Source organism: Chiloscyllium punctatum, chromosome 49 (genome assembly GCF_047496795.1).
Source record: "Chiloscyllium punctatum isolate Juve2018m chromosome 49, sChiPun1.3, whole genome shotgun sequence".
NCBI classification, from domain to species: Eukaryota; Metazoa; Chordata; class Chondrichthyes; order Orectolobiformes; family Hemiscylliidae; genus Chiloscyllium; species Chiloscyllium punctatum.
In genome coordinates, this window is record NC_092787.1 from 15,963,524 (window position 1) to 15,977,279 (window position 13,756).

At 40.4% G+C, this 13,756-nt stretch overlaps 1 protein-coding gene across 3 annotated transcripts in view; it reads right to left on the reverse strand.

Moving 5' to 3' along the window:
* Positions 1-1,414: 1,414 nt before the first annotated feature.
* LOC140469567 (tetratricopeptide repeat protein 16-like) overlaps positions 1,415-13,756 on the reverse strand; it is a 37,316-nt gene continuing 24,974 nt past the window's right edge. For 2 of the 3 annotated variants that reach the window (XM_072566213.1, XM_072566214.1), the window contains exons 11-14: positions 10,665-10,830; positions 6,717-6,859; positions 2,834-2,966; positions 1,415-1,964 (exon numbers count right to left, since the gene is read on the reverse strand). In XM_072566213.1, the coding sequence (XP_072422314.1) occupies positions 1,800-1,964; positions 2,834-2,966; positions 6,717-6,859; positions 10,665-10,830 (607 nt within the window). In that variant the 3' untranslated portion in view covers positions 1,415-1,799. The remainder of the gene's footprint in view (positions 1,965-2,833; positions 2,967-6,716; positions 6,860-10,664; positions 10,831-13,756) is intronic. The other variant, XM_072566215.1, reaches the window with a different exon arrangement.

Consider the following 13,756-nt stretch of genomic DNA (forward strand, 5'->3'; position numbering starts at 1 on the left):
TAGAACCAAACAAGATTATTTCTCTAAACTTACTTGCCCAATGTCAAGTAGCTCAAGCAATAATACCGAGGTCATAACCTTTGAGGTTTGGCTTGTTTTGATGACTAGTTCCTTGTGTTAATGGTGGAGCCTCTTTCCTTGGCTGGCTCATGTTGGTAAATCATTAACCTATATTGACTGGATCCTCCCCCTCCCCCAATGAATGCAATAAACAGTCTTTTGAGTGATTGCATAGTGCAGTGTCAGTCCCTTTCACTATACTGTCCACTACCTACCACAACCTTTTCTCTTTTGCACATTCCCCCACTCAAATGGTTTCCTCTACCATAATGCCATGGTTAGTTAGCTGATCCACCCTGTAGCCATCACTCTCATCCAACCATCCTGAAAGAAGCTCAAAGCTGTTGGGCAATTGCAAAGACTGAGGTTCTTGCACTTCTGTCCCTCAGGTCCTTCTACCAGCCTAAGCTGCTGCCACACTTCCTTGTTTCTTACCAATGGTCAAATCAGAGGAATATATTATCCTAAAGTGTGTCTGTATCCTGGAACAAAATGTCCTCACAACTTTACCCTTTTCTGATGTATTGCAGTGTTTGTAGCGCTGCCACCTGTTCGAAGTCAAAGCTTCTCAAGCCACAAACACTTAATAGCGACATGGTAGACAGCATGACACATCTATCCTACATCATTATTCAATTATTTATTTTCCTTTTTGATTTATTTTATCAACTTTATCACCGTTCCTATACTCTGGATTCAGTCTCGTCTTGCAGTAGTTCCTTTATTCACCCAATTCCCAGCCCTCTGTTCAAAGTTGCATTCAGTGCTAAGTTGCATTGAGATGTCTCGGTTTATAGGTTTTGAGTTAACTCTGGCCTGTGGTGCAGAAATAAATCAGTTTCAGCTGGTTTCCTTCGAAAACCAATTTCAGTTCCTCTAAAGTAGAGAGCTTGTAAATCCTGCTTAAAACCTTAATGAAATTTGAATTTAAATGATAGATTACAGTTAAATGTTGACTGTGAAATTCAAACAAGACCTTTTCAGAAACAACTAAGATTTCCCTTATTCCCCCAACTTCTAGCTTTCTGCTCAAAGTCACACTCCCTTAGCAAATCCCCACATCAATGGCGACGTTTGGGGGGAAAAGTTATTTCATCTCTCATTTCATTTCAGTATGAAGATGATTTTGTTTGGATATATCCCAACAGTACACTCACAGCACAGATCATACAATGTATGTTAGAAGCCTAACAGACCTTTCATCCCTCTTCAATTAGCAGAGAAAGATTTGTCATGAACAACATCCTACATTATGTTTGTGCATTTTGTTACATTGGGTTTTGTATTTTGTTTCGATAAAATGGGCAGTGGGCTGGAAAGATTTCTTTAGACCTTTAAATTATAAATAAGACAGTTTTGAAAGTCAAATAATTTGTGCTTTTAATAATAGCAAAAAAAATGGGGATACACATCTCACATTCCACATCAGTCTGGCAGTGGAGATGCATTTAAACTGCTCTCGTTACCATGCAGTTATATGTGCGGATAAGTTGCTTTTTGACTGCGTTTACAAATGCTGGTAGATACAAACCATTCAATTCTTTTTTTTGTTATAAAAATCAAATATAAAGCATTTCATGCCAATTCTAATTCTGTGCACAATGTATAGTGCTGTACAATCATGTCTGATATTTAAATTTCTATTTAACTGTAGTGTATTTGCAAACATCAGTGTTGTAATTTTATTAACTGAATTAGTTGAATTGACTGAAGAAGCATTGAAGGGTTACTTGAATTGCTCATTTGTTGTCTGTAGAGCTCTTCCACTTGCACAGCTTGTTGGGTGATGCAGCTTCTGAACTTTGGTTGGGGTGAGCTAGCGGTTTTAAAATCATACTAATGTTTGGTCTGTCAATCAGCAGCGGTTTCCTGTAATGAAGAGAGTCTCTGATCTCTTGAGTGAGCTGCATCAACAGAGGAAAAATGTATCATCTGTTAGGCATAGTTATAGACCACAGGTTATGCATGTTAAACAAGCTGTACTACTCGGCACCATCCTCAACCCACTTCCCATTCACTGAAAAGGAGGTAAAGTAGCCCCTTTTTCCAGAGATAGCTAACACCGAATGGCCTATTATGCCAGTGGGATGTCATTGTATCCAATATTGGTTTCAGTGGACGTGCTCTTGGAAACTCACTTGGGTGGGAAGGGAAGAGTGGGGAGCAAGCCCAGTGTGAAGCAGGCCCTATCCAAATTTTGTGTCGGTAAACACTGATGGAGGGGTCAATGTAGCCAAAAGCTCATTCTGTTCTGACAAGCCTACACGTTGCAGAGGGCATTCACATTCTCCCTTCTATCCATACTGTAATCCTACATCTCCTGAACCATTCTGAGAGTCCATTAGCTCAGTTGGCTGGCTAGCTAGTTGATTTGTAATGCTGAGTGACACCAACAGTGTGGGTTCATTTCCCACACCACCGAAGGTTATTATCAAACTCTCCCCTCGCCTGAGATGTGGTGATCATCAGATTAAACTCACCACCAGTTGCCTCTCTGTCTCTGATGACAGAGCAGCCCTATGGTTTTGAGACAATGGCAACTTTACCTTTATTGCAGGATACCTCTTAACTATCCTCTCCAAAGACTTCACGCTTCTAAAGAGCAGTGCTCAGACTTGGCCACAATATTGTACAGCTGTTGTACACTTAAATTGTTTCTTCTCCAAAGGCCCAGGAAGGAAGTCCAAGCTATCAAATGGGTGGGGTTTATAACAATTCTTAGCTATTAATTAATGAAGCCTTCTCTGAGACTGACCGTTCAAATTGCACTCACCATTTTCTTTCTCTCAACAATTTCTTTATACAGATCTGCTTCTTTTATACAAGGTGCAAAATTGCTTTCTGCCTTCTGCACATCTTTCTCTCTGTCTACATTCTCACAGGCTTGATTTGTTGTGAGGGTCCTTCTGCAATATTAACAAAGCAGCAAAACTCAAATTAATTTACTTGCACATCCCTGAGTTAAGAAAAGAGTTCAACATGATTTTAACAATACCCTGTCAGAACTTGCTATCATTCCATTCTTTTGCTGGTTAGACCGTAAGACTATAAGTAAAGGAATAGGCCATTTGACCCCTTGAGTCTTCTCCACCCTTTAGTAGGATCTTGGCTGACCCAACATTCCTCACAGCCACTTTCCTGCCTTTTCCTCATAACCCTTGATTCCTCTATTATCAAGAATCTATCAATCTCAGCTTTAAATATACACAGTACTTTGCCCCCACAGGCAGAGTTCCAAAGAGACTCAATCTGTGAGAAAGTAAATTCCTCCTTATCTCCATTGTTACTGTGTATGGGCATCAGGGATTCATGAATTATGGGAAAAGCAGGTTTTTTAAAAAAAAAGTTTTAAATTTCTTTTGAATCTGAAAGAGAAAGGCAACAAGGAAACAGTGCTTAAGGTATACTTTTTAATGATTATGTGAAGACCAATGTGTATTAAAACTTAAAAATGATTTCAAATTGCATTTTAGGACACAATTAAGGAGATAAGAATGAGGTAATTAATTTGTTTATGCTGGTGATATTGAGAGATAAACACTGACTGGGAAACCTCAAGGTGCCATATATTTATCTCTGGTTCGAGCAAAGGTAAACCTGCTTTAGTTTGTGCTTTGTTTTGTTGTAAACCTAGTTGACTAGTGTAGTGGGAGACTGTTTGTTTGACAAACCTTCCTACTCTAGAGAGGATACTGAGAGAGTTGAAGAATGCCAGACCAACTCAACCCTGTTTCCCAATGGGGAGGGGAGTGTTAGAGATGGACCAATCACATGACCAACGCAAGCCCGATACGGCAAATTCAAAATTGTGTCTAAATCCAAACACCAACGAGTCACAACAAAGCATCACCGTTAAAGTTTAGGAAGGTTGCAATGTTTCATATTGATCAGGCACTGAACATTTTGATGTGTGTTTGGGAGTCTTTGGGGGCTCCTCACAATTGTCAGGTTCTCTTTTGTCTGAGGTGGGTGGAGGCAGATAGTAAAGCTGATGTTCCGGGCAAAGGACCCTGTTAGTAAAGTTGGGAGCAGGCAATGTTTCTGGGCCAGCCAGGCAGTACTGGGTCAAGTCTCCATGGATCTGATGTTTAGCTATAAAAGCATCTGGGGTTGGACAGAGGACACTGAGCAGCTGAAAACCAGATTGCCTAGTATCAAACTGGACAAAACGTCACCTTACACTACACTGAAGGCAGAACATGTCAGCCTTTTTCATCTTTGTTTCAAACTGGTAAGGAGCCAGTATGATATCATGGTCTGGTCAGAACAAATACCTTAATTCCAAAGGCCCACAGTGAAATAGAGGAAGATTTCTATGCCAAACATGATCTGACTCTCTGTGGGGTTCTGAAGGGAAACAGCCTTAATTCTTAAAGTCATAGAGATGTACAGTACTGAATCAGACTCTTCAGTCCAACTCGTCCATGCTGACCAGATATCCTTAATTTATCTAGACCCATTTGCCAGCACTTGGCCCATTTCCCTTCCTATTCATATACCCATCCAAATGCTGTGTAGATTAGATTACTTACAGTGTGGAAACAGGCCCTTCGGCCCAACAAGTCCACACCGACCCGCCAAAGTGCAACCCACCCACATCCATTCCCCTACATTTACCCCTTCGCCTAACTCTACGGGCAATTTAGCTTGGCCAATTCACCTGACCTGCACGATTTTGTGCTGTGGGAGGAAACCGGAGCACCCAGAGGAAACCCACGCAGACACGGGGAAAATGTGCAAACTCCACATAGTCAGTCACCTGAGGCAGGAATTGAACCCGGGTCTCTGGCGCTGTGAGGCAGCAGTGCTAACCACTGTGCCACCGTGCCGCCTTTTAACTGTTGTTATTGTACCAGCCTCCATCACTTCCTCTGGCAGTTCATTCCATACACGTACCACCCTCTGCATGAAAAAGGTGTCCCTTAGGTCCCTTTTAAATCTTTCTCCTCTCACCCTAAACCTATGCCCTCTAGTTCTGGACTTCCCCACCCCAGGGAAAAGACTTTGTCTATTTACCCTATCCATGCTGCTCATGATTTTATAAACCTCTACAATGACACCCCTCAGCCTCTGACTCTCCAGGGAAAACAGCCCCAGTCTATTCAGCCTCTCCCTATGGCTCAAATTCTCCAACCCTGGCAACATCCTTGTAAATCTTTTCTGAACCCACTCAAGTTTCATAACATCTTTTTGATAGGAAGTAGACCAGAATTGCACGCAATATTTCAACAGTGGCCTAATCAATGTCCTGTATAGCTGCAACATGACCTCCCAACTCCTGTACTCAATACTCTGACCAATAAAGGAAAGCATACCAAACGCCTTCTTCACTATCCTATCTACTTGTGACTCCAATTTTAAGGAGCTATGAACCTCTCAACTTCACAGGTGGAAGGCATTCTAATCTCTGGAATAGGACGTGTCAATTCAAACCGCATTTCCCTCCTTTCCAAATCGGCCGGACATGGACTCATCATTATCACTGTCCTGTTCTGCCAGAAGAACAAACACTAATCATCATGGTCCACCTGATTAATCCACATCATCCTGGAAGTGGGAAGATGTCCACATCACCAGAGTAATGATGCTGGCTGGATCCACCAGCAACTTATTCATTTAGTCACGTCCATCAAACTGGCTCAGAAACATGGATACAACAGAAGAATGTCCACAAGCAGCAATGTCAAAGTTCTGAGGGATCCAGTCAAAATAGACAGATTCCAAATTTCAAACTTTCAAAAGGGAGTGTCTACAGCACTTGGGGTGTCCTTAAGTTCAATGTCTTTAAAGCCTAAAAGGAGGGACTTAGACTTTCTGTCAGGAAACACCAGAGCTTGATTGGTGAAAATGCAGGATATCAATGAACTGATGGTTGGCAAGTGCAAGGCTTTCTGGCCCTGGTGAAATCCAATTGATTCAACTGGAACTGATTACATTGGATGTTGTTCCCATCACATGGCCTAACTGAAGAAAATACACAATGATAGTCAGGTATTATCTGGAATAACTTTAATTGAGAGACCCACACCTGGCATTGAAAAATATAAGGGAGAAGTCAAGGTAAACCAGGAAGTGACAAAGTGACACCGCACCTGTATTTCAAAAGCCTAAAGATTGTCAGCTTATTGGCTGATTGAGACAGGTGAGGAGTTTCAGAGCTTTGGGAAAGTTTGCTTCTCCTTTGATTTAGTCAGCATTTAGACTAGTGTCTGGATTCCATTATGAGACCTGATAATGGAAACTTTAAAATAGAAAGGAGCTAGGTCTTGAATATTGTTCCATTATTGGACTGTCCTTTGGAAGAAAGATTGTTGATATGCCTTGGAAGCAAATGTCTTTGTAGTTTGTTTGGATGTCTGCCTCGTGTTATGCTAATCCGAAACCAACCCAGGTAGATGTTTCCATTAACTCCCACCAATCTATTCCAGATCACATTGTCAGTCTACTTCTTGTTCCCCTTTTTTTGACTGTGCTCATTCTCATTCCAAATCATGGATCAAGGCATAAGTAGGAAGTAGAGATTCTATCACAATGATGGTACAGGGAAGAGATTCTATCACAATGATGGTACAGGGAAGAGTCTCACAAAACAATGTATCTTGAATTTTGGAATAACTTCAAGCTACCTGTAACAACGATGAAACCTGGTATTTTACCTTTCCTGAATCTTTTTCCTGACTGGAGATGCACAGGAATAGAGGCTAGCATTTAACGTTGCTCTTGCAGATGCTACAATCTTACTGGCCAAAATCTCATCTCTGGATTTTCCAGGGAAGAGATGCGTTAAAAGTGGAATAACCTAAACAGAAGAGTAGAAAGGAATTAATCAAATTGTCACCATGCATTAGTAATGATAGATCCAAACAAATGGAAAGCTTTAACCAAGACTTAACTTTACATTATCTGTCTTACTGCAGTCAAAGTAATTTCCGAATGTGAATGTAGGAGCCATACAAACACGAAGCTCAAGAAAGAATTTACTAAAATTATTTTAAATACCTTGAATTTGAATTGCAATCTATCTATTCTAGTGCATTAACTAATATCTTACTGTTTTAAGATGATTAGCTGGGCAACTAGCTAAAATCTATGTTATTTCTGTGAGAGAGTGGAGTGAATCCATAATCCAGTCTGGTATACAGGTGCTGCATCAAAGGGATAGGATAGCAAGGGTTGGGGAGGAGCCCGCTGTACTTGCTTCACCATTTATGTTGGACATGGCAACTCCATCAGTTTCTAATGACATTTTCTCTCCTTCCAGAGCACATTTCCCAATGTACAAAAGTCAATTCTTTCAGTCCTTTGCATGAATTATTAATTTTTAACCTCTGACCTCTGTGAAGATTGCTTAACATGTGCTGGAAGGTACAAAAGGTGAGAGAAATAATGACTATTGGCCTGTAGGCCATCAATCATTCATCAACATCTGAGTACATCAGACAGTCTGGCACTCTTTCAGATTCAGCATGCCTAAAAATTTATGAATCACTTCACCACTTTCTAGGAGACAACCTTGATACCTGCAAAATCCAAACTGATTAATTAATGTAACAGGACAAAGTGTTTAACTTTGGTTCAACTCCAATTATTTGTAGACAATAATTACCTTCTCCTGTATCATTAGGAAAAATAAGAATATAACACAGTAAACCAACAAAAGACTCCATCTCATCAGTATGAGGGAGACAATGACCTAGTGGGATTATTGCTGGACTGTTAATCCAGAGACCCAGGTCACGTTCTGAGGACATAGGTTCAAATCGTGCCATGGCAGATGGTGCAATTTTAAATCAACAAAAATCTGAAATTAAAAGTCTATCGATGACCACGAATCCATTGTCAATTGATAGAAAAGCCTATCTGGTTCACTAATGTCCTTCAGAGAAGGACGCGGCCATTCTTACCTCATCTAGTCTACATGTCACTCCAGGCCCACAGCAATGTGCTTGACTCTTAATTACACTCTGGGCAATAAATATTGACCTAGCCAGCAACATCCTCATCCCATGAATGAATTAAAAAAGAGGTACAACAAAGATGTGCTATAAGGGAATCCATGAATTTTGTTTTATTTGTGAGTCTGTTAATCTTCTTCATAATTAGCATGATTCATAATTTTCCATTTACGCTTTGTGGTATTTACTGTTGGCTGGTCATAGATTTTTTTTTATTCTTGGCATGTGAGCATCCCATCACCAATTGTCCATGAACTCAGTGGCTAGCAGGGCAGTTAGAGAGTCAGTCACACGTATCTGTATTCACATGGAGACCACACTTGATAAGCATGGCAGATTTCCTCCTAAAAAGTAACTTAAATGAGGTTTGGAATATAGGCCAGATTTATCAATGAATTGGATTTAAATTCTTTCAGCTACAGAAATGGGGTTTGAACTTATGTTTGAACCAAGAAATCAGCTTTGAGTGCTGGGTTACTAGTTCAGCAAGATTACCACTACGCTGCCATCAGAAGGTAAAATGGTTTACTATATTTTTATTTTGCATTTACATTATTGTTAAAAAATGGTGAATTATGTACCCTCAGCCTGATAGCCGTACAGCTAACAGTGTGGGCTTCTCCCCAGTAGGGAGGTGCTTGCTTGTGGAACTTGACTTTTTTTTATTGGTTATTAAGATGAAGGCTTCTGCAGCAAACTAAATGATTAGTTAAATAAATCATCACAAGTGGTATACTTCACATTTTTGAAGTAAAACAAAAGAAAGTTTGCAACGTGAACAAAGTATTTACCAATCAAATTTGTTCCTTTTGATCAGAAGGACACATTTTTATTATATAAGTAGTAAAAAGACTGTAATTCACAAAATTGTAGGAATTATTATTACAACATAAATAAATCTTGAAAACTGCTGCAAGCCCCAGAAAAAAATCTTCCAGTGTTTTCTCATATTTCCAAGGAGTCCCAGAATTCTTCTCAAGAAGCCCAGACAATTTGTAATGCAGGCATAACTAGCAGCCAATTTCCACACAGAGATCTTTATTCTAAAAGCAGTGCTGTTATCTTAAGTATCTACTGTAAAGAATATAGACAGGATCTACTGTGGATGCAGGAAATCTGCTACACAGTAGGTTGCTTTGGTTTAGTGCTTAATTCTGTTAATGTTACTGCTAATGATTCTGTTAAAGGGAGGTTGGAGGTGTGGTGAGTAGCATCTCGATCTCTGGTCCACAAGCTCCAAATTCAAACCCATCCAAAAGACTTGATGGGCAGACAAACCAGAGTCTTAGCTCTCTCTGCACATTCCTTCAAAATGGCTAAGGTGGGAAAGGATTGTTGTCAACCTTCTTGCAGGATGTAATCAGCTCTTTCCAAAGACTTCTGGAGAGAAGTTCAGTGGTTTTAATTGAGGTTCATCCGGAGCAGCTCTATGATGCAAGACTCTGTGCTCTGCAGGAGGTTCATGGGGACACACTCAGAGACAAATTTCAAACATGCCTTGGCGACAATCTACTCAGAAAGATCTGCTCAAAACCCGCTAGTGTTCCATTGCAAAGAGTTGTCCTCCACTGAATGTTGTAGTCAAATATATTCCAAGGTCCAGGACTACAAGCTGAGGGAGTCACTGAAGATTGTGGACAGCCACCACAGAGTTGCAATGGGGAATAGTCACTGCCTGAGGCCCTTCAGTTTAAATCTATGGAGGGGCTGGATTATGAAAGCCGCAGACTGTGTGCCTTATAAAGAATTTGCCTGGTAAAGCAAGAGTATTGAAATGTATTGAGGCACCTCCGGCTGTATAGAAGACTTCACAGCAATTGTACTTTCTGTAATTCCCAACTTGAAACATTTCTACAATGAAGCTTTATACCTGACACAAAGTATATGATGCAATTAGATCCATTGCTATCATATTGAGTGGAACATGCTATATGGGGATAAGTTGAACTTAATTGCAAATATCGTAATGTTCAAGTTATAAAAATTAATTCCAAAACATTTTCAAATGTTATGAATAAAGTATATTTTTGAGGAAACAAAATGAAAGGTGTATTATAATGCAACCAAACAGGTCAATTATCAATCTAGTTAAGGGGAGTTGACAGGTTAGTGGTAAAAAGGTAAAAAAGGTTAGTGGTATTATCACTAGATTTTTCATCCAAAGACCCAGGTAATGTTCCAAGGACCTGGGTTTGTTTGAATCTTGCCGTGGCAGATGGTGGAATTTAAATTCAATAAGAAGTCAAGAATTAAGAGTCTAACGGTGACCATGAAACTGTTGTTGATTGTCAGGAAAAACCCATCTGACTCACTGATGTCCTTTAGGAAAGGAAACTGCTGTGTGTACCTGGTCTGGCCTACGTGTGACTCCAAACCACAGAAATGTGGTTGACTCTTTACTGCCCTCTGAGCAATTAGGGATGGGAAATAAATGCTGATCTGGTCAATTATGCCCATATCCTTTGAATGAATAGAAAGAAACAAAAAGGACTTTCCCATATGTCTATAACAGGAAGTAGTTTCCTGATCACCCAATGCTGTGTAGAAACTGCAAAGCACACACTGAAATATTCCTTACAGTGATTGACTATTCTGATTAACTCCCACAAAGTCACATAACAACATATTAGATCTGACCTGAAATTTTACCTCTTTATTTCTTACATCCAACAGCAATGAGATGATTGCATCTTCCTGGGAACCAGATATTTGCTGCAGAATAGCTCGTGTTTTCGCCCTGTGAAGGTAGTATTGGGACACCTGTGGATTGCTCTCAATGGCATGGGTAAATTGCTGTTCAGCCTGCTGATAGTTCCTGGTTCCAAATGAAACAAAGGAAAATTTAATCTGTTTTCAAATTATTTCTAATGTGCAAAGAAATGTTCTGCAACATAAGCAAAATGGGGAAATGAAACTTCATTTTTGCCGTCACACAGTAGCACAGCTCTGGGAACATTGCATCAACAGCGGTAACCCCACAATGGCAAGGGACACATGTGACACAAAACATGCATTTAATTGAGTTCAATTGATAAAATCTAGAATATGAGGGTAGTATTAGTGATGGTGACCATAATAACAATCACAGGTTGGTATGAAAACCCATCTAATTTCCCAATGCTCTGTTGTGAAGGAAATCTGCCATTTTTACCTGGTCTGGCTTACATGGAACTCCAGACTCAGAGGAACATGATTGACCTTTAAGTGGCTAGATCAAGGACAATAAAGGATGGGCAATAAATGCTGACATAGCCAACAACACCCAAATCCTGTGAACAAATAAAGTAAACATTCACACCATAGTACCAGAGTGCCAGAGTTAAACACCTCAGGGAGTTAAGTGGTGGAAGGAAAAGAGGTGGTTTGTTCCTTTTCAGTCAGCAATTGATTCTTTATTCTGCTATAGCAGAAGGAGCTGATTAATTGATCAGTATCTGAAAAGCGATTGTGGTTTATTCTATTTCTCAGGCGCAAAATAGTAAAGCTGCTCATCGTGAGGTTAAATAAACTTAAAAATAAATAAATATAAAATTTAATGGAAAAATTAAGTAGTTCCTGAGAGCACATTAAGGATGGCAGAACAGGTGAAGTGTCACAATTGCAATATCTGAGTGTTGATGTGCACCCTAGCTTGGTCCACAGAAGAAACACATCTGCAGTAAGTGTGTGAAGTTTCAGCGGCGACAGCTTGAAATAGCTATAGACACAACAATGCACTGGGGAGGGGGAGATTATCTGGATCATTTATATCAGCCAGCAGTCATGCCACTTGGAGTGGAATCACCTGATTTGGTCAGTGTACAGAGAAAAGCATGTAAGACTGTGATAAGGCCACTAGGCGGACCCAGAGGGCAGGGGCCATGCAACTGTCCAACAGGTTAGAAATTCTTCAAATTGTCCTGACTTGGAGATGCCGGTGTTGGACTGGGATGGACAAAGTTAAAAATCACACAACGCCAGGTTATAGGCCAACAAGTTTAATTGGAAGCACACTAGCTTTTGGAGCGATGCTCCTTCATCAGGTGATTGTAGAGGACACATTTGTAAGGCACAGAATTTATAGCAAAAATTTACAGTGTGACGTAACTGAAATTATACATTGAAAAATACCTTGATTGTCTGTTGAGTCCTTCATCTGTTCGAACACCATGATAGTTTAATTTCTTTCACGTATAAATCACAAAACATTTTTTTTTAAGTTGCATTCTCAGGTTAACTGTAACAATTGGTGTTAGCTAGACAATATGATTCTAATCTAAAAAGTGAGATTACAGAGTTTTACATGCAGTTTTTGAGCAAAGTATAATGTAACTTTGTGTGCATATGGGTCTTTGTGTCTGCGTGTGTGTGTGTCTGTCTGTCTGGGTTGGGGGTTGTGAGTGTGAGAGGGAGTGTATATGTGTGTGTAGTGAGTGTAGAGTGTCTTAAGTCTGTGAGGGGGTGCATGTGTGAGTGTGGGAGTGTGTGTGTGTGTGTGTCTGGGGTGGGGGGTTGTGAGTGTCTGTGAGAGAGAGCGTATATGTGTGTGCATGAGTATAGAGTGGTCTAAGTCTCTAAGAGGATGCATGTGTGAGTGTAGAGTGTGTGTGTCTGTAAGGGTGTGTGTGAGTGTCTGTGTGCATGTCTGTGTATATGTGTGTCCGTGTGTATGTGTGTGTACAGGAGTGTGTGTGTGTGTGTGTGTGATTAGATTACTTACAGTGTGGAAACAGGCCCTTCAGCCCAATAAGTCCACACTGACCCTCCGAAGAGCAACCCGCCCAGACCCTTTCCCCTACATTACCCCTTCACCTAACACTATGGACAATTTAACATGGCCAATTCACCTAACCTGCACATTTTTGGACTGTGGGAGGAAACCGGAGCACCCGGACGAAACCCATGCAGACACGGGAGAATGTGTGTGTGTGTTATCTCACTTTTTAGATTAGAATCAATCTAAACATTATGGCATAGACAGAGAACATAGGGGGCTAACACCTTCAACATATTGTCTAGCTAACACCAATTGTTACAGTTAACCTGAGAATGCAACTTTAAGGTTTTGTGATTTACACATGAAAGAAGTGAAACTATCATGGTATTCAAACAGATAAAAGACGCAACAGACAATCAAGGTATTTTTCAATGTATAATTTCAGTTACATAACACCATAAATTTTTGCTATAAATTATGTGCCTTACAGTTGTGTCCTCCACAACCGCCTGATGAAGGAGCAGCGCTCCAAAAGCTAGTGCTTCCAATTAAACCTGGTGTTGTGTGATTTTTAACTTCAAATTGTCCGGATGATACCGAGGGCTGGAGAGGGGATGAGCTAACTGACCGTGGCACTGTGATACAGGAGGCCACTCAAGACGGGGGAGTAGGAAGGAATAAAAGTCATGTACTGACATGGATAGAGAATTGCTTGGTAGACAGGGACAGAGACTAGGAATATATCAGTCTTTTTCCCAGAGTAGCAACAAGTGACTCAAGGGATCAATGCTTAGACCCCAACTATTCACAATATACATTAATGATTTAAATAAGGAAACTAAATGTTATATCTCCAAGTTTGCAGATGGCAGAAAGCTGGGTGTGAGGGTGAGCTGTGAAGGCAACAATGTTTTGGTGTGATCTGGAACAAGTCAGGAGAGTGGAGAGACGCAATGACAGCTGAAGTAAAATGTGAACAAACATGAGGTTAGCCACTTTGGTAGCAAGGACAGGAAGGGAGACTACTATGTGGTATCTTGGCCTT